Raw genomic sequence first — 24,980 nt, 5'->3', positions numbered from 1 at the left:
CCGGCAGCGTCTCGCCGCCGCGGTCTGCACAGCTTCCGAGGACGACCGCAAGCCACGCCCGGAACGGGACGCGAGCAACCCCAAACGCCTCAGCTATTGGTGTGGAAAGCGGCGCCTCTTCCCGCTCGCGTTGGCCTGTAGGACTCGCTCCCGGCCCAACGAAGCAAAGCGCCCCCCGGCCCCGCAAAGCCCGCCTCCTATGGCGGGAGTCGCCCCGCCGCTGCCCGTGCTGGTGACCCGCTTTGAACTTCCGGCTTCCGGGTCAGTTATCCCTTGCGACGCATCCTCAGACGAGCCCTCCTCCCCGAGAGGCCCATTGGATTCTGGGGGTTGTGGTTACGCTTCATGGAGACCGCGTCTGTGAGGACTGGAGCTCGGGAACACGAACGTTTAGAATGAGAATCATCCAATCCCCAGCCTACAGCTCCGTGACGTCTCCGGTAGCCAGGTAGATTTTCTCCGAGCCAGCCCTCCGGAGTGGACTGTGCGCCCCCTAGAGCCTGGAGCAGCCCTCTCAGGGTGCTCGGACTGAGGGCCCAGCTCAGGTGAGACCTGACGGCGCCGAGAGGCCCTGCCCGTGGTTTGCCCTTTGCAGGCGGCGTGATAAAGCCCCTACCAAACTCCGAGAGGATAGCTTCTGGGAAGACGGGGCATGGGACGCCGGCCAGGGAGGAAGGAGAAGGGAACCGCGTGGACCCTGCGATTGGATGGAGAATGGCTGCAGTTATCGAGGAGGGATTTTTTCATTTGTCCGTGGGAAGGGTGGAGACACGCACGCGGTGATGCACGTCAGCACGCACACTCTCGTGCAGTGAAGGAAGCCCTTTCTCAGCTGTTACTGGAAAAGCCACGCTTTATTGAGTGCACAGGTGACCCGACGGCAGACCTCGGATTCACAGTTCATTGTGGATTAAGCAGAAGTAGGCAAAGGCGTTGCAAGGCCTGTGGCCCACCGTAACCTCCGGGAAGGGCAGCTCTGGATCCTGTCAGTACCTGGACCCCGCCCAGCCAGGCCTGGGGTGGCTGTGCCCCTCATCTTGCAGCCTGATCGGGGCAGCTCTGCCCTTCGCGGTCAGAGCGAATTCTGAATGGCAGCCAAGAGGAACACCCTGGTTTGTGGGGAGTGAGAGGGGGTGAATACCAAGCTGCCCAGCGCCAGGTCCTGCCAGAGGGAAGGGGAAGCGCAGACCCCTGCTGGACAGGGGAGCCTCAGCCCTCAGGGCTATTTATAGCTAGGGGCCTAGGCTGCTGACCTGGGACATTCCCCTGCTGCACCCAGCCCTGGAGCAAGGCCAGTGTAAAGCACACTCCTCTCCTCCCTCCTGTCTGTCCCTCACCCCAGCGGGCAGCGTGGCTCTCTTCCTCCTCCTCGAGTTGCCCAGCCCCTGCTCTCCCAGTGCTCAGTACCTCCTGAGGAGACCCTCACTCAAGGAGAAGGGGCTGGCTTTGGAATATCAGCACCCACCCAGCAGCCCTCCAGATGCCAGGTGCTGGTTAGCCGTCCTGGCTGCTCAGGGGCAGTTGAGAAAGAGGTGCAGGGCTGGGGGGGCGCGAGGGCCAGGGTGGCCTCTGGGGAGACGAACAGCCGGAGGGGCCCAGCTCTGTGCCCTTCCAGCCAGAGCTCCGAACAGGGAGGCTGGGCAAGCACAAAGGTCACCCGACCCAGCAGTCTGAACTTGCTGAGAAAAGGTGTAGCTGTCAGCAGATTAAGTTTCTGCTCCCCAAAGGGTGCTGGCAGGCAGGGCAGAGGAAGATTTGGAAAGGTCACGCAGGGCGGGGAGGAGCTGGCAACGTTCTCAGGTCCAGAAAGGCCCTGGGGAGAACAGCAAGCCCCAGGGGCAGAGGTGCCAGCAGGGAGCCACTATTGTGCCAGGGCAGCCTGAGGGAGGAGGAGCGGGGACAAGCAGAGGTTTCTGAGGATGTGAATGTTGCTAGGAGAAGCAGGGAGGGGTGCTTAGGGGCTTTGTTTTGTTACCAAATGCTGAGATCCGCTGATGCTGTGCGGGCCCTGGGGCTGTCGGCTGAAATACTCGGTCCCTCCCCGGTGGCCCTGGCCTCATCCTTCCTATGGCTAAGATACTTCTTTAGCCGCTTCCTGGGGTCCGCGGACAAATTCCTGGTCTGTGCAAGGCAGCAACTGGCAGCCCTTGTCCTGGTGCCCCTTCCCCTAATCCCCACACACACGCACACCCTGAGAGCAGGCAGCACTGGGCCTTGATTGCGTCCCTCCCTCCAGGGAGAAAGCTCTGCATCTGGAGAGACACAAGGCAGCTCCATTTCCAGCAAGAGGCTGCAAGCCTCTCAGTTCGGAACTCCAGGTGTGTAGCTGAGCCGCAGCCTCCGGCTCCTGGAAGAGCTGAGATGACTGCTTGCTGAGGAGTCCTGGAGAGGCCGGTGGCCTGCTAGCTGCAAGCTTCACCTTGTGTCTGATGGGGTGAAAAAGCTGCCTGTCCTGGGCCCTGGCCCCACTCACATGTGTTCTGGATGATTCTGCAGGCAGCGGATGAATTCACCCACGGGCTGGCCCTCGTAGCACACCTTGTACACAGCCATGAACAGCGGGAACCTGCAGCAAAGGGAGACCCCCCACTTGGTCTCCTGCTCTTGGTCTATTCGCCCGCCAGTCCTCAGCCACCTCCTAAGTCTCTACTCCCACACCCCCAGCCCCACCTACCACCCTGGACTTCAGAACCTGAATTCCCCAGCCGTGAGCTTTGGGGTCAGGTTGCTAGCTGTCACACTGAACCTGCCTACGTGACTCCCTGATTTCAAGTTTTGTTTTGTTTTCCCCATTGGGCAACCCCTACACCCCTTTTGAGCCTCACTATCATCAACATGACAAAGCAGTGAAGAGAAGATGTATCTATGCACACATGCTTATGCATTATGCGAGGTGTCAGTAAGCGCCAGTTTCCTTTGCCATCCTTGCCCAGGCTCCTGTAATCTGGGGCTATGAGCTGCTCTTCTGAACCTGTTTCATACTCTTCGAGGATTCTTTCCCAGGCCAACAGAGCCCAGCCATGTCCTGCTCAGCCCAGTCACCCCACCGTGCTCCCTGGAAAGGAGTCATTACAGCAAAGTCGTCCTCCTCAGTACCTAGGACAGGCTACCAGGGCTAGAAGGGCTGGTCTTGGGGTTACAAAGAGGTAGGACAACCAGACAAGCTTATACTCCCCCAGAGCTTCAATCCCCAGAGAAAGGACAAATTGCCAGTTGTGGCAGTGCATGCCCATAATCTCAGCACTCGGGAGGCTGAGGCAGGAGGATCACCATGAGTTCAAGGCCAGCCTGGGCTACAAAGTGAGTTTGAAGACAGCTTGAACTGCATAGTGAGACCCTGTCTCAAAAAACTAGGAAAAAGGGGAAAGAAAAGGACAAGGAGGCAAGGATGGGAGGCTCTGCAGCAGGGTCCAAGTAACACAGCACAAAGAGCACTGGCTGAGCACGAGGCCATGACCTGGCTGAGGCCGCTGGGTGCTCCTGCCCCTTCACACTCTGGACACAAATAGTCACATTCCTTCTCTGCCCATTCACAGGCCTTGCAGAGCTCAGGAAGATGGTGAATGGGGACAGCACCTGGCCCGTGGCTCCGGCGCCCCGGGCCCGAGGTGGCACTCACTTGTCTACCAGGCCTTTGTGCTGGAGGATGCTGTGCAGCTCCTGGGCTGTCTGGGGCCCCTGCAGCTTCTGCCCGTTCAGCATCTCTTTCTCCAGCTGCTCAATAGACTGTAAAGAAAGCAGGACGTGGGTGGCAGTGTGAGAGCAGGGCTGTTCATACAAGCTGGACAGTCTGGGGCTCAGAGGGAGGCGGACTTTTGGAGGGAAACAGAGGCGGCGAGGCTCACAACAGTCTTAATATTTGTGCTGAGGAGCCGCCTCCTATTAAGCGCCTCGCGGCGATGCCCACAGAGCCCACCTTTCCAGTGCGGGCGAAGGCCTCGGCCACCTTTCGGTTCCTCCCTCCATAGCAGGTGGTGATGAGGTCAGCAACACCGCAGCTCTCCAAGAAGGTGGCAGAGGACACAGGGCCACGGCAGAAGAGCTTGGCGAAGGCGATCATCTCCATGAGCCCCAGCCGTATCACAGCCGCCTTGGTGTTGTCACCAAAGCCCAGCCCGTCACAGAAGCCAGCCCCCACGGCCACTATATTCTTGGGGAGGAGAGGGCGTGCGTGAGAAAGGACCCTCCAGCAGGCCGGGTTGCCCCCCTCAGCGCCTGCCTCACGCCCTCACATCCTGCCGTGCGCGCTGAACAAGGACGCATAGTGGATGTGATTCTAAACCATCTACCTCCCGGTTTTCCCTCAGGCCACACCTCCTTTCTTAGCCCCACCCCCATACTCCATCCCTGAGGACCTTTTCTGAGAGCTACTTTTCTTTTCAGCCGGTTCTGCCATCCAGGCCTATTCTGTTCCATTCTGTAGTCCTTGGGTCCATAGCTGCCCAGCATCCATAGTTCTGGCCATGAACCTTTCTGGGTGTCTTGGACACCTGTCTCCCACTAATCTTGGCATCTCCTTTTGCCCGTGGGCCACCCCTAAGCCAGGCATAGGGTGTCCCACAGACAGCACAAGGGGGAGGGAGAAGTTCACTGGCTGAGGTAAGGGCACTCGGGTCCATCATGTGCCCCAGTCCATCCTTGCCTGCGTGCCCCAGCCTTGCTTCCGCAGTTCTTGGTTGGGGGGGTGCTTCATAGAGAAGGGGACTGGCTGCCCAGGAGAGACCGGGGCTATCAGCCCTCGCAGAGCTGAGCCAGGCCCTCCTTTGGGGCCTTATCCCAAGCCCATAGCTGCTCTGTACCCCTCTCACCTTTAAGGCCCCACAGATCTCTACTGTGTCCACCTCTTGCACCACTGTGATCCGGAAATTGGAGGTCTGCATCAGATCTTTCAGGAGCTGTCCCTGGGCCAGGTCCTTGCAGCCTTAAGTGGAAAACAGGCAAGGCTTTCAGGACGGACCTTTTCTGTTTTTGTTTAGACAGGGATCACTGTGTTGCTCAGGCTGGTTTCAAATCCTGGGATCTAGTCATGCTCCTGCCTCAGCCTCCCAAGTACTGGGACTACAGACATGTCCCATGGTGCCTGTCTAGAGGGAGACTCTAGATTGTTCTTCCCACACCTAAGCAGGACCTGCAACCCCTTCCCGGGGCTGCCCCAGCCCTCCCTCATCTCTGACACTTCCTCTCCCTGCCTGTGGAGGAAGGTGGCTACAGGGCAGGGGAAGAGTTCGGGGAGGGGAAGCAACTAGAGCTGTGTGGAGTATTCGGGGCGCTCTCACCAATAGTGGTCTCACAGAAGTTCTCATCAGCCACTTCGCTGGCAATGTTGGCCCCCATCAGCACACTCATGGGGATGCCAAGGCGCTCCCCAATCACTTCAGAGATGAGCTTCAGCCCATTGGGGCCCTCGTCTACCCCCTGGGCATAGGATGGAGCTCAGACCAGCAGCCCTTTATGCCCAGAAATCCTGCCCCTCCTAAATCCACTGTTTATCAGTGCCTCTTCCCCAGAGGTCCTGGGCCATTCCCACCCAGCCATGGCTGGCCGTGAGGAGGGTGGACGGCAAGGAAGAAGCCAGCCACAGGGAACTGTCCTCCCATGTACTCTACCAACTTCTCTTTCTGGAGCAGCGTATCCCCTCCAAATCCCTGAACAGCCTCCTGCCCTGTCGTGGCCCCAGACCAGCTCCCCTCTGGTGCCCCTCAGATCAGCCTTTCAGAAGGAAAGGGTGTCAGGGACCAAATCTGGGAAGTCTGGACTCGGAGGAGCAAGTCCTCCACCTCCCTGTCCCACCATCAATCCCTAGTCTCTCATATGAAAGACTTATTTGTGAGTCTCCTGATGCTCCTAAGACCTGCGCGGCCAAACCACTTTCATTTTGTTTTGTTTTATGTTTCTTCCGGTACCGGGAATCGAACTCATGACCTTGCACTTGCCGCTGAGCTAAATCCCCAGCCCCCAAACCACTTTCTCATCTGCTTCCCGCCCAACCTCCAGCCAATGGCCCCGAGCACGGACACTTTCCTAATCCTGTCTTCTGCCTGGGAGCTCAGCCTATTCCTGCCATTTTCTGTTCTACTGGCTTTCCCCGCCTCAAGCCCCACATCAGCCAGCTGCACCCCACGCCCACCCACGTGAAGGTGTTCCTGGCACCTTAATCAGAGAGATGCCCATGGCGTTGGCCTTCAGGTGGCCCTTCAGCTGGTCGCAGATCTTGCCGATGAACTGATGGGGCACCACAAAGATCAGGATGTCAGCGTCCGAGGCAGCCTGGACCACGTCTGGGACAGCCACCTGCGGGATGAGCAGGTGCTCAGGGGCCTGGCAGACTGCCCCCAGCCCCTCAGGAACTCACTCAGGAAAGCTAGACACTGAAGAGGAGGCTGGGGGCAGGTTCAGAAGGAAAGGGTGTCAGGGACCAAGCATGGGAAGACTGGGCTTGGAGGAGCAAGTCCTCCGCCTCCCTGCCCTGCCATCAGTCCCCCTGCTGTCATTGCCCTGGGCTCTTGAGGACTCCTGGACCCCTCTGCCAGTGCTCTTCTAGTCTTTGGCTGTGGGACAGAGAGGGAAGCCAAAGGCTGCCTGGACTTGGCAGGAGGAAGAGGCTGAGTGAGATTTCATCACATTGCTCCTCCGAGGGCCCCCACCGGGAAGGGAGAGCCCAGCCTCTCTGCTCTCTTCCCTGTTCCCCTCTCTGGGTAGGGAGAGAGCTGTGTGCATTTGACCAAAGACCTAAGTCCAAGGAACAGCCTTCAAGTCTGCTAATAGCGCAGTACATGGATAATGGGATTAGAGCCTGCGGCAGGCACTACCTGGACCCCAAGTCTGGGAGCCTGACAACGAGAATTTGGTTGCCATAGAGACCAACTTCCTTGGCCTCCTCCCTTCGGCCTGGGAGCCTGGAAGGGGGAGGTATGCTCAGGTTCTCCTCCGTCTGACAGAGTGCCTAGGAGAGCACGAACAGGGGTGTCCCGTGTCCACAGCAGCCCTCTTGAGATTCTGCCAAAGTCCAGCTGGCACCCACAGTGGCCGCTCTCAGGGGCCCTGAGCGCTGACGCCTGTGCTTCCCTCAGGTGCTTCCTCCCCTCAAGGCCCTCCCTTGCAGGGTGGCTGCGCTTACCACATTTGGGGGCAGCTTGTGCCCTGGCAGGTATTTGACATTCTCATGCTGCGTGTTGATGATCTCTGTCAGCTTTCTGCCCCCAACGTCTTCCTCAAATACCCACATGGTCACCCGTGGGTCAAAATGTGCCAGCTGGGCTGCATTGCCACCCACGATCTTGGCAATGGCTGAGCCCCTGGCAGGAGGGGAACACAACAGAGTGGAGGAGTGTGGTGTGAGGGAGGGGACACTGGCAGGTGGGGGTAGTCTCATTCCAGGGTTTAACCGCCGCCCACCAGAGTATCTCCTTCTCATGTTTATGGTCACCTCACCCCTGTGCCAAGTATGTCCCCCATGAGCTGGCAATGGAAAGGATCCTCACTCTACCTCACACTTCGCTGCTGGAGGAGCGAGCCAGCCTTCTGATCCCAACCCCCAGCCCAAGGAGCTTTTCGGATAGAGAAGGGAGCGCCTGGTTGCCTTCCTATGGCAAACAGGTGCAGCGGCCCAGGCAGGCACAGGGCGGGGAGGTCTGGGCACTGTCTGTCCTGCGCGTAGGCATGGAGGACAGACAGGGGCTGAGCTGGAACCTAAGGGCATTTCCCCCCCACCCTCTGCTTCCTGCCTTCCCAGCTTTCTGCCCCAGCCCCTCTGCACGTTGGGAAGCTTCCTTCCCCCTGACCCTTGACAGAGCTGCTTACCAGTTGCCAGAGCCCACAATGCAGACTTTCTTGCCAGCCATGGTGCCGCTTCTCTGCCTGAGCCGCTGGTGCCGGCGGGAGCATTTAACTCCACCACACGAGGGTACAGCCAAGCCCCGCCTCCAGGGCTGGCTGGGAGGCTGGCGCCCAGGACGATCGGCAGTCTGGCAGAGCCAGGGAAAGGGGAGAAAAGGGTAGAGACAGGTGGGGAATGGGAACGGGGCAGAGGCAGGCAGGCTTTACTCAGGTTTGCAGCTGACAGTGCTTTCCTATCCCTCTTGCAATGGTGTCATTTTGAGGTCTGCCAAGAAATAGCCCAGATAAGGAGCAAATGATTGGTTCCCCTCAATGCCCTTTGATCCCCAGCACTGGAATAAATTGTAATTAGCCTATTAACGCTAGTAGCAGGTGTGGGATTACCCCACCCCCATCCCGAGGGAATGGGGGTGGAAGCCAGGGGTCCTCTACTACTAAGCTACACACTCAACCTGCTTTTTGAGAGTCTTTCTAAGTTGCCTTGGTGGAACTCAAACTCGCCATCTTCTTGACTCAGTCTCCTGCAGTGCTACAATTGCAGGTGTGCACCACCACACTGATTATTTCATTTTTTTGTCTTCTTGAGACGGCGTCATGCTGTGCAGTTGAGGCTGGCCTTGAGCTCACTTTGTAGCCCAGACTGGCCTCGAACTCACAATGCTCCTCCTGCCTCAGCCTCCAGAGTGCTTGTTTCATTTTCAGAGGTAAGAATTACCCACCTCTCCCCAGCAATTACCCACCCACAGCTGCTCTAGTTCATCCTCTTACTGGCTCCACACCAACTCTACTGGCAGGCCTGTGGGTGAGGGGGCTGGGCACACATGGGCCACATAGTAAGAGCGGGCTTACTTTTGGGGCAGGCCAGCCCCGGTTTGAGACCCAGGGAGACATAAAGGACAAGGTTATCTTGGTTGCCGCAGTAGCCGTCTCTGGGACTTCATCCATGGGCCTTTCTGGGCCTCAAACAATCCCCACCTGCATATCTTGCAGGAAAGACAGGGGAAGGTCAAAGTCAGAGAGCTCTGGTGCTACGTGGCCCACAGTTCTGGGGTTGACAGAAGCAGCAGTGGCCAAAGTTCCCTTCAGTTCCTTCTCTTGGGTTTCCTCACTACCTGGGGAGCTCCCCCAGGTTAATGGCTAGTTTCCAGAAATCAGAAAGGGGGACAGCGCCGGGACCGGGTAGCTATTTCTAAAGCTCAGGTGGCTGTGTCCTCCCAAGCTTTACGGGATCAGAAGTGTGACAGTGAGCAGTGTGTCTTTAAGGGAAAAGGCCAGCAGGCACACATTCAGCAGCTGAGGCTCTGTCCATCGCCCACAGCCATCTGTTTGACTAAGAGGAGGAGGAGCTCCGGTTTCCAGGCTGGTCTCGAGTGAAACAAGAGGCTCCTACCCTCCAACAGCCTGCACCTTGGCCTAGAGGGCAGACAGCACCAGCACTGCCTGCTCACGTGCTGACCTCCTGGCCTGGCAGACTACTGAGTGGGCGTTGCCATACCCCGGGGCCACCACCAGTAAAGCGCACTGGGCTGGAGTCTGGGTGCAACCAGTGGGAAGAGTAAGTGGGCGGGAGGTCACCATGAGAATTTTGTAAGGTCCAGGGACTGCTCAGGAAAAGCTTATCGTATTCTCCCACGGCCAGTCTCCACGAGGGCAAGGTACGTGAAATCACTAGCTGGTTGTTTCCTTTAGAACAAAGTTAAGCCTTATACGAGGCTTGCCTGCCCCAGCCTGCTCCTTTATTGCACTGGCACTGAAACGAAGGCACCAGTGCCAGGCCGCCAGCTGTGGTACTATGGGAGATGGAAGAGAAAGGATGTTTTTGTCCGTGGCACATGATAGGGGCCCCAAAGCACGGACATTTGTACTGAAATGACCTCCTGGTTTTGCCTAACTGCCTCCCTCTTAGCCTTCGGTCACTGTAGGTGGTAGGAAGACAGCATTTGCTGACTCAGAACTGGCTTATCATGGGAAGTCATCTGTGCCCCCAGAACTCCTTCCCTGAGAGCGAACTGTAATTATTTGCTTGAAATTAATGATTTATCAGCCATTCATTAACTTGTAATTAGCCTGGGCAAAGACCGATGTCACTTAGATGCCCTTGACATCAATTTTCTCCACTCCAACTTCCCACCCCACATACTCCTCTACTGTCCCTGCTCAAGTCTGAGAAACCCCCAAGTTCCAGATTAGGAACAGGGGTTGGGTTTGACTGCAAGACAATGCCGGAGTTTTCTCCTCCCATGGAGGAAAAGAATCGTTTTGGTTAAAACTTTTTTTTTCTGAGACAGGGTCTCACTCTGCAGTTCAGGCTGGCCTCAAGCTCAAGGTGATCCTCCTGCTTCAGCCTCCCAAGTGCTGTGATTATAGGCATGCACACTACCCTTCTTCTTTTTGAACAATGGCACAGAAGAGGAAAGCAGGATCACTAGGTGGGGAGCAGGTGGAACTGCAGAATCCCATCCTTTTGTTAATGCAAACAATCACCCTCAGCTTTCCTCCAAATGGCAGATGAGGGGCTGGCTATTTTGTAAGAGGATACCACCACTCCTGACAATGAACATCCTTCTCAGAGCCTTCAGTGGAACTCAAGTACGGGGTTTCCCCCAGAACAAGACCTAACCAGAAATAAAAAATGGCAGTCCCAATCAGCTTTACCTTTATCCTTGCTTTACCTGCCATTAGAGTAGCCACTGAACAAGAGTAGTGAGGCTTAACTTTCCACATGATACTGGCCATCGCCTATGATAACGAGCAACTATGATTTTCCAGTTAGGTCTCATTTTGGGGTAAACACGGTAGCAGACTCAGAAAACCTGTCTCAGCTGTTGTGCAAGCCTTAGCCTTGGCCGCACCTGGACAGGTGCCTTGAGGACATGAAGAACCTCTAGAGGCAATGCATGCTTGTCAACCCTAAGGGACCACATGTGCCTGAGGGCAGTTCATCCCAGCCAGGAAGTTGCCTGGCAAGCTTAGAGGAATAAAGGACAAGACTGCAGTGCCACTGACCTGGCAGTAGCTGATGTACAGGGGAACTGAAGCAGACCCTAAGGCCCCAGTACTGCAGGGCAACAATCCCAAGCAGCACTTGGCCTGGGGTCACAGGCCTCCGAGATGAGACCCTGAGTCCACAGAGAAGAAACTTGGATCCCCAGTGTCTGGTACCATGGCTTGGCACACAACAGGTGCTCACTAAAAACTGTCAAATGCACTGCAAGCTGGGCTGACCATGGCAAAGAAGCTCTCCTACAGGAGGCAGGGAACTCACCCTTCAGAAGATTCTTTTATTAAAACTGGGTGACACTGATAAAGGGATAATACAAAAAAAAATTTGGTCCATGAAAAAAACATAATTCAGTTAATAAAAATTTATCTTCAACAGAGACAGTGTAGGAGTGCTGAGCTTCCTCCCCGTGGTTCCAGGGAGGAGACGGGCCAGGGCTCAGCGGCCCCAGGGTTGTCCAGTGTCACTGGAGAACCTTTTGCTGCAGGGGTAGAAATATGGCAAGACGACGACAACGGGGTGAACACTCTGCTGTCCCCAGCGGAGAACAGGCAGGGGCGAGGCGTAGGGTGACGTGCTCGCAGGAGCCTGAGGAGGGGTGGGGAAGCAGGGCCTGTCAGTTCCGTGGGTTCAGAGCCCATGCTGAGCAGAATCTCCCTGTGCCCAGCTGTCTCCCACCCTGCTGTGTTGAGTCTGCGAGTCTGAGATATGCTAACTCGGGGGCGGCACAACCCCGAGGAACCTGAGGCCCTCCTGGAAAGATGCTAAACCATCTCTGTTCCAAGGAGCCAAGATCCCAAGGTCCTGCTACCTGAGGGGTCTGAAGCTTTGAGGGCAGGGGCCGGGGAGTCACAATCCTGTGAGGCAGGGGTAGGGAAGAGTCACAAACCCAACTCAGAGCTGTTTTGCAGCCCTACGCTTTCATCCCTCAGTGCCCTAGAAATCACCAGAGTATCAACAGGGCAGACAGGGACAGGAAGACAGGGACAGCCCAGGGCTTTACCCGTTTGATTTTAGGCCTGTTTCTCCATTGAGAGGGGAGCAGGGAGGAGTGAACGAGTCATTCCTCCCAGCAACAGCAGGATGGAACAGCCTCTGCTGGCGACAGAGGATTAGATCCCTGGGGCTCTGACAGGGAAAGGCAAGATTCCCTGACCAAACACCACAGCTGGGCAGGTACAAGGGAATCCTACAAAGGGCAGCTACAAGGAGTGTGTGGGAGGGAGCGGCAGTTCAGGAACAAGCTCCAATACTGATGTGGACTCCTACTAAGGAGTTGAGAGAAGCACTAAGACAGCAGGCCAGTCCGTAGGGCTGGGGACTGACCTTGGGCTCAGTGGAGCCCAAGAGCCAGAGTTCCTTTAGTGCTAGAGGGCAACAAGTGAAGGAAGTTTGCGCTGAACGTGTGAAGGAAGGAAACTGCATTCTGTTATCAGGAGGGCAAGTCAACTAGCTTACAGAGCGCCCCAGGCCTGAGTCTAGGAGAAGGAGGCGAGAGCCCCCAGTTCCTGGGTCTCTGAAGGGCAACATCAGTGTAGCTGGTCCCCTTGAAGACCACCTGGCCTTAGGCCCAGTCCATCCAGAGCACTGGTTACTGCTACAGGTTCTCTAACACTATCTAGAGGTCCGAGGCAGACCAGGGGAGGGCAGAGGCACATGGGAACGTTGTGGGGCGAAGGGAAGCTGGGGGTAGGAAGGGTTGGGACAGGAGAAGAGGGTAACAGGTGTCTTGTGAGACAGAAATGTGAGACCCTCTTCATTCTGGCATTGTCCTTGAACCAACAGCATCCCTAGAAGGCCCTAAGCAAGACCAAGGCAGGTGCTATGAGGCAGGCAGCACAGGGCCTGAATAATGAATTGGTACAGCCAAATCAGGGCTGTAGGAGAAGCCCTATGTATTCCGGATTCCCAGAGCTTGCTCTAATTCTTGTCGTCTCTGCTGCACCTAAGGAGAGAATAGGGGAGTGGAAGATGAGACAGATCAGAAATTGGTACCCCACACCACCGACTCTCACCAAGTGTGCAAACCCATTGCCCTTTTTTTTTTTTTTTTTCCGGTTCCGGGAATCGAACTCACGACCTTGCACTTGCCAGGCAGGCGCTGTGCGGCTGAGCTAAATCCCCAGCCCCTCCCACTGCCCTCTGTCAATTTCCCGTTGCCCCATGCTCCTACCTTGGAGTAAAAGTATCGGCACACAGCCTCCTGAGCCCAAGGCTGGAAGTAGAACTCAGCTCGGCGCTCTTCTTCTGGGTTACCCACCACGTCGGTCATGGTCTAAGGAGAAGGATGGAGGAAAATGAAGAAAAGGAACTGGTTTCCCACCTTTGCATCTGCTACTGGTCAAATTTTATCCCCCTCAAAGACGTTGAAATTAGAATTCCCATATGTGAGTGTGACCTCATTTGGAAATAGTTTCTGCTGATGATCAAGATGGAGTCACTAGGGTGGACCCCAATCCAATGCCTGGGATCCTTACAAAGAGGAAGAATGGACAGAAGGAAGACGGTAAGAAGACACACGGCGAATGCCACCCACACGCTAAGGAATGCCTGAGATTACCAGAAACTAGGAGAGAAGCCCGGCAGGTTCTCCCTCATCGCCCTCCTAAGGAACCAAGCCAGCTGACAGCTTCATTTCAGATTTCCAGCCTCTACCACTGTGAGACAAAGTTCTGTGCTTCAAGCCATGCAGTCTGTGCTCGTCTGCTGCAGGAGCCCTAGCAAACTAATGCAGCGCCTAGCCACCTCCTGCTGGTCACAAGTCACTGCCTGGTCCGGGGACCTTCCGGCACTCCTCGTCTCTTGCTCCTCTGTGCAGTCTGTTGTTATAGGAACAGCAACCACAGCCTAGGCAAGAACTGAGCACATTTCACACGCACTGTGCCCATGCCTTCCTTCTCGCCTGAGCTTACGGTGTTCTCCTCTCTGGGAAATATCTTTTTTTTTTTTTTTTTGAGACAGGGTCTCAATATGTAGTTCACAGCCTTGAACTTACTGTGTAGCCCAGGCTGGCCTTGAACTCTCAGCAGTCCTCCTGCTTCACCCTCCCAAGTGCTGGAATTGCACCCAAGTGCACTGCTATGGCCAGCTGGAAATATCTTCAGATTACATATTTTCCATGAAGCTTTTCTGAATGAGTATGGCCCCACTGATCTCCCTTCTCTTTTGAATTCTTGCTGGTTCTAGTCAATTCTGATAATGTCTTACACGGCTAACTACTTTTTACTCATGCTAGCCTGATTTTTCCAAGTAGAATGCATACTGCTTTGAGAGCAGAGATCAGGCCTTCCTCTCTCAGTATGGAGCACAATGACGGCACCCAGTAAGAACTAAATGGACATGGCCTCCCTTCCCCTACTTATCACGGTTTTTTCTTTTTTGTTGTTTTGGTTTTTTGAGACAGGGTCTTTTTGTGTAGTTCAGGCTGGCCTTGAACTAATAATGTACCCACGCTGGCCTTTCAATTTGTGGCGGTGATCCTCTTGCTTTAGCCTCCCAAGTGCTGAGATTACGGACATGCACCACCACACCTGGCCCCTTTCCCTACTTATTGTAAAATGGCCCCTGGGATGTGCTAAGGGAAAATATAGGCTCTCATGTCCCTTCCAACTCTTTTACCAGTTGTACAAAAATAAAGCAGACGTGTACCTCACTGAACTAAGTCCCCTCAGGCCCCTCTTGAGTTTTTTTTTTTTTTTTTTTTTTGGTTTTTCTCCGGTACCGGGAACCGAACTCACGACCTTGCGCTTGCCAGACAGGCGCTTTTGCCGCTGAGCTAAATCCCCAGCCCCCCTCCTGAGTTCTTTACCTTGAGGTCCCGGCACTGGGACTGAAGCCAGTCATTGATGAAACCCTGAGGGTCTCTGGCAAAGCTCAGCATGAACTCTCGCTGGGTCTTCAGCTGGTTGATAGTTTCTATTGTCTCATGGATCTAAAAGGAAGGAGGATACTTACACCATTCAAGACAGAAACACAAAGCTAAATGGCAGATGGTGCCTGACACCTTCATGTGCTGCTAGCCCTTGGCATTCTTTCAGCAGGTGACATGCATTTGCTTCTGTCTACCTCATCTGAGGCCGTTTTCTTCTCATCTCAACCCCACTACATGGTAAATACTCGGTTCAGCACCACAGACAGGACCATACATACTTATCTCCAGGCTGGAATCCACTTTCTAAATTCCAATAGACCTCATGCTTTCTTGACTTAAGAGAGCTTTAACTCAGTATCCCCACTACTAAACCCACTCTCCTTCTCTGGCGCCTACTCCTCCTCTTCCCAATCTCAATGGATACCAATCTCCACCCAAGCCAGAAACCAGGGAGTCCCCATCGTGCCTCTTTCTCCTTCACCCTCAGGCAACCACGGCCAAATCCCTTAAGGACACTCAGACACTTCTCATTTCAGTCTATTCATTTCCATCCATACTGTCTGTAAGTCACAGGGTTGACCTTCTGGTTTTCTCAAGTCCTCACTCTGGGCTTTCTGCCCCCAAGATCTGCCCTCCCCAGTCCACTGTCCACGCTCCCCTAAGCAGGCATTTTAATGCACACAGCACCACATCTTCCCTGGTGAGCTCTCAACAGGCCCCCTTCCTTTATCTGCAGAATGAAGTGCGAAACCAGTTTCCTCGAATCCAAGCTTTATATGTGGGCTCCTGCTTCCCACTCAGCTTCCTTTCCCCAAACACCCTGTCCCTGGCACCTGAACCTTTTTCTAGCACACGAAATGGCTTTTACTTCTTCAGGTTTCCTCTCCTCCCTGGAGTTTTACACATGCTGCTCCCTCGTTCTGGAATATCCTTCACCTCCCATACTCCTGGCACCACTGACTTTTCTCCCCTTTCGTTAACTCCCACTTTATCCTTCTAGGTTGACCTTGAGGCGTTTACTCTCCCAGGAAAACCTCCTGGTTCTCTTTTGTATTTCTGGAGCACTTTTGGCTTTGCTTGCTGGCACTATACCTAATCAGGTTAAGGGTAATGATGATGAAAGCAGTAACTGTCGTAGAACCTATTTTTTGCTATTTTATGTGCCAGACATTCTCTCTTGCCTTTAAACACACTGTGATTTCAACTTTATAACACTCTTATAAAAACAGGTACAGTGGTGCCTTGGTTCACAAACTTAACTTTTGTTAGGTTCTTTTTTTTTTTTTGTACCAGGAATCGAACTCAGGACCTTGTGCTTGCCAGGCAGGCACTTGTGCCACCGAGCTATATCCCCAGCCCCTTTGGCTTGTTTTTTGAGACAGGGTCTTACTGTGGCTGGCCTTGAACTCAAATTTGTAGCCCAGGTTGACCTTGAATTGGCAGTGAGCCTCTTGCCTCAGCCTCCCAAGTGCTGGGATTACAGGCATACGCCACCACATTCAGCTATGAACTTAATTTGTTCCATGATTTTGGAAAAGATGGCCACATTTGTGTTTGTGCAGGGAACATGGCCACATTGTGTTTGTCACAATATAGTTTGCAAACAATACAATATTTTGCCAAATGGTTCTGTTTGCAAACCAAATTGTTTGCAAATAAAAAGCATTCATGAACTGAGATACTTGTGTATGATGGTCTCTATTTCACAGATCAGAAACTGAGGCTCAATGCTTTAAAAGATATGGCCAGGGGGCTGGGGATTTAGCTCAGCGGCAAAAGCGCCTGCCTGGCAAGCGCAAGGTCGTGAGTTCGGTTCCCGGTACCAGAGAAAAACCAAAAAAAAAACCAAAAAAAAAAAAATAAAAAAATAAAAGATATGGCCAGAACAGTATGTAATAGCTAATCTTGGAAAAAGCCCAAACGCCCATCCAATGAATGGATAAAAAAGATGTGGTTCTTTTAGAGAGTGGAGTACTACTCTGCCATAAAGGATAAGCTTGAGACCTTTCTAGCTAAATGGATGCATCTTGAGGACATACTCTTTAAATGAAATAAATCGGACACACATATAAATACTGCATTGTTCCTCTGGTATGAGAAACCAAAAGTGTAAATAAGGGCCAAAATATAATAATAATAATGGACGTAATAGTAATAGATATTATGAAATAGGAAGAAAATGTTCAAATGGGAGGGGAGCTAGGGAAGGGGGAGGGGAAAGGAAGGAAAAGAAAAACGATGAGAAAAGAAGGAAAAAATGGAAGTAAAGGTCTTATAAATAAGGAAGGGAAAGCCAGGCATAGTGGTGCATGCCTATAATCCCAACCTGCAATTTCGGCACTTAGGAAGCTGAGGCAGGAGGACTGCTTGAGTTCAAGGCCAACCTGGGCTACAAAGTGAGTTCAATGCCAGCCCAAACCACATAGTGAAACCCTGTCTCAAAAAGACAGGAAAAAAAAAAAAAAAGAGGGGAAAAGGGGTTGAAAGGAGGGTAGAGGAATGGGGAAAAAAATAATTAAGTTATATCATGTACGGGTACAAATTCCCTATAATGAATATGATCATTATGTATATCTAAAATGTACCAATAAACCTAATTTAAAAAAAAAAGGTACGGCCAGAATCAGAGCTCATGTGAGTTTGGCTCTAACTGGCACCAAGCACAGTGCCTGACATACACTGGGTATAATATATTTTGAATGAAAACTGAGAAGCAAAAGGTGGTCTAGAAGCTGTGATAGGAAACTGGAGGCACCCAAACTACCCAGGGCAGAGACCCCTACCTTGTTGTCTAAAGTAGCGATCTCCTGCTGGCTAGCAGTAGACAGCAGAAAAGAATTCATCTGGGTCTTCAGGGTATCATCCACTTCCACGTCAATGTCATAACACGCTGTTTTTTTCTGGTCATTTGGGTCAACACTAGGGAGAAAACCAAAGGATTCTGGTAAAGGGGGCGCTCACCAAGACCAAGTTACACAGAGCCAAAAAGATGGCCCAAGGATGAAGGGAAAGGAGACTGACAGGAAAAGGCCCAAGAACTTTTGGCTACAAAAGAAATATTCTATATCTTCACTGAGGTCATAGCTGTGTACGTATTTCCTACCACAAGGCATCAAACCCTACTTTAAATGGATAAAATACTAAGTACACATACTAAGTACAAATAGAATACTAAGTACAAGTTCTACCTCAATGAAGTTTATTTTTAAACAGGCAACAGTAAAAATTCAAATTATACAAAAGGAATCCAATGAGAAGTAATTTCCTCCCTCTCCAAAAGAAACCACTGCTACAAGTCTTATGTATCTTTTTCTTTTTTAAACTAAAATTAATGTCCAAAATAAAATCAAAAAACACACACACACAAACACATGTAAAAAGGGGTCTAAGTTTAAGCATAAGAATCCAGGACAGACCAGTTTTGGGTTTCTTGATTTTGTTTTGAACCTAGGGCCTTTGTAATGAGCTACTACATTCCTACCCCTCTCCCCCTTTTAAATTTCAAGGTAGAGTCTTGCTAAGTCGCCCAGGCTGGGCTCAAACTTGACATTACGCCCAGCTACACACCAACTTTTATGAACCCAGTGTACAGGATCAGAAGTTACTAGTGGGAAGTGGTGGTGCAGGGCCTAAAGAAAGGCAGGCCCGGCTGGGTGTGGTGGTGCACACCTGTAATCCCAGCACCTGGGAGGCTGAGGCAGGAGGATCGTTGCGAGTTTGAGACCAGCCTGGGCTACAAAGTGAGCTCATGGCCAGCCTGAACTGCACATCAAGACTCTGTCTCAAAAGACCAAAGAGAAAGACAGGCCTTTACCAGACTTAGATAGAGCAAAAGAAAAATAGGCCAGGATTGTGGTACACACCTATAATCTCAGGCAGAAGCAGGAGGATTGTTGCGAGTTTGAGGCCAGCCTGGGCTATACAGAGAGACTCTGTCTCAAAAAACAAAAAAAAAAAAAAAGAAAGAAGAAAAAAAAAAGAGGACAGATACAATATCCAACAAAGACATGCTGCTTTGAGGAAGTACCTTTATTCACTCTCTGTCTGCCTAGATACCTTGCTCTGTATTTCCTAAACAAGAGCAAACAGATGCAATACACCTGAAGTCTCAGGCTGAAATGCCCTACCACCCAGAGAGGTCTGTTGACTCCTCCTGTCAGCCACAAGCTTGTAAAAGTTAAAAACTGACCCTCAATCGCTTCTCGATGTTTTGGCTAAGATCAAGTGTAAAAACTGATCCTCAAGGGATGGAACAATGATGGCCAACTGTTTGCTGATTTCTAGCCACCAACACTCCGTCACCAGTCAGGGAGTTGGGAAGAGCTGTGCAACAGCACATCACTATGTAACTGTATTTCCATCACCCGGACAAGACTCACCTCGAGAGTGCAAACACCAGCAAAATGTATAATGAGGAAGCAGTACGTTTTAAGTACATGTCACGCAGATTTCTATTATGATAAGTTTAATTAGAAGTTAATATAATTTAAAATAACAGCTATGTCTACCTGCTTGCCAAGTCCCTAAAAGTTTGACACTAGCTGTGTGAGTTACTATAAGCTCTAGCACACTCAGACTCCTATACACATGCTTACCTGATGACATGATTAATGATAATGGGTTCTGGTGGCATAAGCAAGGCATGAAGCCTTTGAGGGATCTCTGAAAACTTCATACGTTGAGACTCAAAGATCTGTGGGAAGATGAAAACAGCTACAAATTGCCATTTTGAGTATACTCAGTATTCTGATGGTTCTAGCAAAAGGATGGGTCCTTTACTTACCTGCTGGAGGTACTTGTCACAGATGACAAACTCCCGCTCATGAGGGTCCTGGAGTTTATGTGTCTTAATATATTGCCACAGTGCTTGGATAATCACTGGACGAGTCTGGGTGTGGATACCCAGGAGCCGAGCCAGGCGAGGGTCTAATTTAAACTGGGGAGGCTGCAAGAAACCAAAGGATGTAGGGGATGAAGCTACCAGGGTGCGTCTATATGCATGTTGGGGTGTTTAATGTGGCAACACACACAGTCTAATCAGCAAACATTAATGCAGTGCTTCTTCTGGGGTAGAGAACTACTAGTAGGAATTTATGAGGTAACAAAGAACTATTTCTCCGCTAAAGTGACACATTATTTATTACTAGACTTAACTCCTTAAGTCAGACTGATGTTGGTGGTGAAAGGTGGACCCCTTCACACCTCCAAGGATTACCTGGTAATCCAGCATCAGTAGGACAGTGCATCGTACATTCACGTCTCCTGGCCGCTTCACCTGGAAGCCATCGGTCTCCTGTGTAGTGGCGGTCCTGTGCCACTACAGAGAGGAAGATGTCAGGTGGTGCTCTCCCAGAGGAAGAGCTGGGGCAGGAGGGAAGAGCTTCTGTAATGGCTGAACATGCAACTTTGATTACTGAGGCTACTGGAGAAAAGCAATAGCACGAGGCATTCCTACAAATTGCATATGGCTTTGGGATTACTGTCTGTGTCTAAGCAGATTAACCTTTTAATTCTGAGTGTTTGGGATCACATTTGAATTAGCTTGAATTTCTGGGGTAATTTTATCCACAAAATGGCTTATATATATGTGAATAGAAACACAACATAGAGACTGAGTACTTAGGACATGTGACAGTATTCTACGACGTTTACCTGGATTATCATTTAATTCATGAACATCCATATAATTTGCAGATGAGAAAACTAATGCTCAGAAAAATGAAGTAACTTGCCTAGGTCAAATAGTCAGAAAGTGGTGGAGCTGCAATTTGAGTTTGGTATGCCTGATTCTACAGTCCACATTCTTAGCCACTACACTCTACTGCTATAAAGTTAAGTTAAATATATTTACAAATGTCTACTGAGGCTATGACTTACTTCCCTTATTAGATGGTAAAGACCTTCTCATGTCTCTTTAGTGGTTGAGGTTAAGGGGCTGCAGCTATACTGGCAAAGAAAGGAGTAGGTTAACGTCATGTGGAGCACTGGACTGTCATTCTGGTTGTTTCTCAAAGAATACTGTTGCTAACAGGACTTTGAAAACACTGTGCAATTAGGCACTGGTAAGAGGCTTTCTGGTGATATAGAATGTGATTCTAAGAGACTAGGGACCACAAGCAAGTCCTAGGTCTATAAAGGTAACCCAGGCAAGTACTAATACGCTATTAGTCAATCCTTTAACGATTGCAAATGCTACAGTAAAAAGTATGAACAGTTTGTGGGTAATTACAGCTAACAAGCAAGATGCCTTGGCATGTAAAAAAGGCCCCCATTAGCATTTCCCTTGAAAGTGGGAGCAGCGGCTAGGACACTAACATTAAAAATATAGGACAAATGAGATTGCAAGCTCTTGGGTCCAAATTAAACACAGCTAGTGACACCTGCAGGTCAATGTACAAACTGCAGTGGTAGAACTGTGCACCTGGGGTAACTATTTTCTACCTCCCCCATCCTAGCTGTTAGTTCAGCTCCCAAATCCATCATCCTCCAGTCATAGCATCAAAGGCTGGAAGACAGAACAACTCACTTCTACCAGATGGTTGTCTGGTCCATATAGGTCTTTGTCCAATTCAATCACCAAGGACTTAAAAAAGGAAGAGAATTTCCTCTTTTGTTTGGTGGCATCATATTTGGACAAGGCTGACTAAAAAGAGAGAGGAAAGGTAATGTTAGAAAAGGCCAGGAAAAAAATCCCCAAGATAAAAGTCTTATAAACAAGGAATTTCAGCAACAATGAGGAAAAAACTCAAAGAAGTCTTTGGAATATGAGGTGGCAAGGCAGGCATCTGTGGGCATTAAACCAGTCATAGTAGCAACACAACCCTGAAGCAGCAGCCTGTAACACAGACAGGGTCACTGACTTATCACTTCATTTCCCTGAGGGAAATGAAGCAAGTTAAGCCAAACCACTGCACACAACAAAGCAAGTTTGGACGGAAAAAAGTTTGACTGTAGAAGGGAAATGAATCACAGGCAATAAGCAGCCAGAACAAAAACAGCTTTATTTGAACAGAAGGACACGGCCAACAGATGGACCAGACTTATACAGAGAAGGAGGCTCTGACACTGAGCCCCAGTTCTCCTACAAAAATGCATCCCAATTAGCCTGTCTGAAAGCAGCTAAAAATAGAGAGCCAGAGAGTGTAAGGAAATGAGAGAAAGGTGAGCTTCCCCAAGGAGCTCCTTGGGTGGGAAGTTTGGGGGCTATCACCTGTCAGCTGATGCTCCCTAGGAAGCAACAAAGAGCCTGTTAAAGAAATCTATGCCACTTATAATGTGAGGTATCTCCAAAAAGCTGGGGAGATGGAGATGCCATCAGAGGAATCAAGGACTCAAGAGAAGAAACGTGGCCTCAAATGGTAAATGCAAACTCACTCGAGTTAAAATAAAAATCCTAACTAAATAATCTGCAGATACTGATAAATTCAGTGGTCGGCAGCACTCTAAGGAAAGTAAATAACAAATCAGATCCCAGCACAATAAGGTTTTCGATATGATACCAGTGAGGGCTAAAGCTGTGGGAGCAGATACAAAGGACTATTGTCTTTCTGTGCAGAGAACAGTGTCCCTCTCCCTGGTGCTCCCAGCTGAGTACCAGTCAGGCTTCCTGCTGACCAGGCAACACTGCTCATTCCCAGCAGCTCCCCCCCAGGACACCGACCACAGTGGACCTTGAACTCACATCCTCCAGGAGCCGTCCTTCTACCCGAAGCTCCCAGGATGCCACCGTCCCTTCCCCATCCTCGGCATCTGACTTAGCCGGATTGAAAGTGTTAGAAATGAAAATTCGCAGCTTCCGTTTTTGCTGAGGAAGGCAGAAACAGGATTGATAGTGGGGCTTCAGTGGTTTGATGCTGAAGACAAGGGTCTCCCCAAACCCCAAAATTACTAACAGACTGGCTCACTGCCTACCCAGTCCCTCAGGTGGGTGGAAGAAGATTCAATTTAGAAGAGGAGTACAGGCCACGCTGTACAAGTGCATACACCGGGATGCCAGGTGGACAAAGTCATGCAAGGTGCCAGGTTCCCAAGGTAGCAGAGCAGTTACAGCAAAAACATGGACAGGGTATATTTTTAGTGCAAGAGACATCAAAAGCCCCTCCCCCTTCGCTGTTCTGTTCTTGGGTTCCTAATGTAATTCTTGGTTCGTAGGCGGAAGGGAGAGATGCAATTTAAATGCCAAGGAGAGCTGCGCTGTGCCTTTGATTTCTTATCCTAAGCCTGGTGAAGGTTCCCAAGCCCTCTCCTTTGGCTCTCTGCCTAGTGCTTTCCTGTGTTACCTTGATGGGACGTTTCAAGGCCTCTTGGATATCTAGACGTTTCCTCATGATAGTCTGGTCCAGTTTCCTTTCAAAAGCCAAGAGGTCCATATAGGCCTGGGATTCTGGTACCAGCTCACGAATCTTAGGAACAGAAAGATATAGTTGGGATCTAGAGTGGACCATTTCTATTCTCAACTCACCATACCTTCAAGGAGACCTACAGCCTGGACTCACCCTTTGAGGTAGAATTTTGTCAGCCATCTTCTTTTTCTTTGCACTGTTCAAAGTAAGTACTGTTATCAGGTTGGGATAGAACTAGTCAGAACATGAAGATAAGCTGCCAGAACTTCCATTTATAGTAAGGTGAGGGCCCCGTACAGTTTCTCTCAAAGCAAACCCCCTCCCCAATCACTACCATCAACTCCACCACTACCACTACCAGGCGTTCTCAAGGGTGAGTCTCCATAGCACCATCTGCTAACACAGCAGCACCATGCCGGCTCAGGTACTCCCACCAGCCGTGTCCTCACAGACTTCCCCTCCCCCTCTCCTCCCTCTGCTCCCAGGTCATCTTACTTGTGGTTTCGATTTTGGACCGCCTGCTGCTGGACCTGCTGGATCTGCTGAGGTGCAGGTCTCTTGCGGGACTGGTCCATCCCTGACTGGGCCAGGCCAGGTCGGACTGAAGGGTTCCCCCCATAGCCAGGAGGTCCCATGGAAGGTCCCTGAGGTGTCATTCGGCTGCCTGGTAGCATACCTGGTCTCTACAGAGGGGAGAGGACCCAGAAATGTCACAGCTTCCCTTGCTTACTTCACCAAGAAAGGGAAAGGGAGGAGGGACACCTGAGTCCTTTGAATGGAAGACTGTCCCGAGAAGGTGGGGTGGAGGACAATGCGAGCAGAGCTCTCTGGCCTCTAAAATATAGGTAACTGGAGCTTCTTCTTCCAGTCTTAGTTCCCTAGAAAAATAGGGCCCCAAAGGTAAGAGACAACCCAGTCATACTCAACCCTCCCCGGCCTGTGTCGGGCCTGATGCACTGGACATCTCTCCAGCCCCACGCTCACGCTGCCGGCTCTCTCCTTAAGAGCTGAGCGCAACCGCAGCTCCGCCTGCTGTGTTCCGCCGGCACGGGAACTACCCGACCCCTTTTTTGCGCTCCGTGCCCATCTCCAGCCCCACTTCACCGGCCCTGGGTCTGTTACCGATTTCCCACGGAAACAATGCCTCTGGAAACACGCAGGGATGGTAACTGCCTCCCCACGCCCCCCGCGGGACCCGAACCCCTCCCGGGGAGCCCCTCCCACTTCGCGCGTACCCCTGTCACCGCCAGGCCCCGCTCGGCCCCGCCCCCGGCCGCGCGCCCCTCCTCCTGCCCCACTCACCGGATAGGCCGCTCCGGGCATAGGAGAGCGGTACAGCCCTTGACCCGGAGCCGGGCCCATTCTCACAGGAGGTCCGGGAGTTCCGCCCGGCCCCAGGGCAGTCGCCGCGCCCGCCCCTCCTGAGGCTCCGGCGCCGCCGCTCGGGGCCACAGACTGAAAACCCGCCCGGGCCGCCATCTTCCCGGAGCCGCCGCCGCAGCTGCACAAAGAACCGGAACCGGAACTCCCCCCGCCCCCTGTACGCCCCCCAAGCGCCTGCCCGTCTGTGCGCCGGCCAGTAAGCCGGCTCGGGATGCTCAGGGCAGCGAGACTGTGGGCTAGAGGGGGAGACTAGCGGAAAAGGCGTGCTGACCACTCCCTCCCGCCTTCGCGGTCCTGAGAGGGAGAACCATAGAGACGAGCTGAAGGATAGAGGGGCCCAGTGAGCCGGCGCCCCCAGGCCGACGGGAGGACGACGAGGCGCTAGAAAGGGACCACAGCTCTGGCTCCAGCCCCAACGCTGACCAAGAGAAAGCCCGGCGCTTTTAACTCTCTAAAGTGCTCTGATCGCTTTGTTTCATTCTCCTACAGCGGTAACTCCAGGTAGTTGAAGAAGGGAACACACTATTCCATCTTGGAACGGGAAAAC

General features: G+C 51.9%; 2 protein-coding genes across 5 annotated transcripts; both read right to left on the bottom strand.

The window, feature by feature from the left end:
- Window positions 1–828: 828 nt before the first annotated feature.
- Gpd1 (glycerol-3-phosphate dehydrogenase 1 (soluble)) lies at window positions 829–8,074 on the bottom strand. The gene is made up of 8 exons (XM_005411873.2): window positions 7,801–8,074; window positions 7,118–7,295; window positions 6,151–6,291; window positions 5,277–5,415; window positions 4,809–4,921; window positions 3,917–4,150; window positions 3,620–3,726; window positions 829–2,566 (listed from the first exon to the last, which is right to left on the bottom strand). Exons 1-8 carry the CDS (start codon window positions 7,839–7,841, stop codon window positions 2,470–2,472), a joined length of 1,050 nt encoding a protein of 349 aa, XP_005411930.1. The 5' UTR covers window positions 7,842–8,074; the 3' UTR covers window positions 829–2,469.
- Window positions 8,075–11,097: 3,023 nt separating this feature from the next.
- Smarcd1 (SWI/SNF related, matrix associated, actin dependent regulator of chromatin, subfamily d, member 1) lies at window positions 11,098–24,816 on the bottom strand. 4 transcript variants are annotated; one of them, XM_005411867.2, is made up of 13 exons: window positions 24,353–24,751; window positions 23,546–23,733; window positions 23,204–23,246; window positions 22,988–23,110; window positions 22,390–22,512; window positions 21,235–21,351; window positions 19,924–20,025; window positions 19,492–19,653; window positions 19,304–19,401; window positions 17,492–17,627; window positions 14,646–14,768; window positions 13,011–13,112; window positions 11,098–12,782 (listed from the first exon to the last, which is right to left on the bottom strand). In XM_005411867.2, exons 1-13 carry the CDS (start codon window positions 24,527–24,529, stop codon window positions 12,729–12,731), a joined length of 1,548 nt encoding a protein of 515 aa, XP_005411924.1. In that variant the 5' UTR covers window positions 24,530–24,751; the 3' UTR covers window positions 11,098–12,728. The 4 variants fall into 4 exon arrangements, with proteins under 4 accessions (XP_005411924.1, XP_005411926.1, XP_005411922.2 ...); XM_005411869.2 differs by having other exon boundaries at window positions 23,546–23,928; window positions 24,353–24,415; XM_005411865.2 differs by lacking the exon at window positions 24,353–24,751 and adding an exon at window positions 24,173–24,321.
- Window positions 24,817–24,980: the final 164 nt, after the last annotated feature.

Source organism: Chinchilla lanigera, unplaced genomic scaffold (genome assembly GCF_000276665.1).
Source record: "Chinchilla lanigera isolate Chin_1 unplaced genomic scaffold, ChiLan1.0 scaffold00146, whole genome shotgun sequence".
Classification (NCBI taxonomy): Eukaryota; Metazoa; Chordata; class Mammalia; order Rodentia; family Chinchillidae; genus Chinchilla; species Chinchilla lanigera.
The sequence above is the reverse complement of the archived record's forward strand: the minus strand, read 5'-3'. Positions and strand labels throughout refer to the sequence as shown.

Bases quoted from the DNA above. Each gene is read 5' to 3' on its own strand.
- Gpd1 (XM_005411873.2), bottom strand. From the start codon at position 7,841: ATGGCTGGCAAGAAAGTCTGCATTGTGGGCTCTGGCAACTG. The intron at 4,151-4,808 runs GTGAGAGGGGTA...CTCCTCCCCAAG, and splicing joins AGATCTGTGGGGCCTTAAAG to AATATAGTGGCCGTGGGGGC. The intron at 2,567-3,619 runs GTGAGTGCCACC...CCTTTGCTGCAG, and splicing joins CACAAAGGCCTGGTAGACAA to GTTCCCGCTGTTCATGGCTG.
- Smarcd1 (XM_005411867.2), bottom strand. From the start codon at position 24,529: ATGGCGGCCCGGGCGGGTTTTCAGTCTGTGGCCCCGAGCGGCGGCGCC. The intron at 20,026-21,234 runs GTGAGTTGTTCT...TCCTCTCTGTAG, and splicing joins CAGACAACCATCTGGTAGAA to TGGCACAGGACCGCCACTAC. The intron at 19,402-19,491 runs GTAAGTAAAGGA...ATCTTCCCACAG, and splicing joins GTGACAAGTACCTCCAGCAG to ATCTTTGAGTCTCAACGTAT.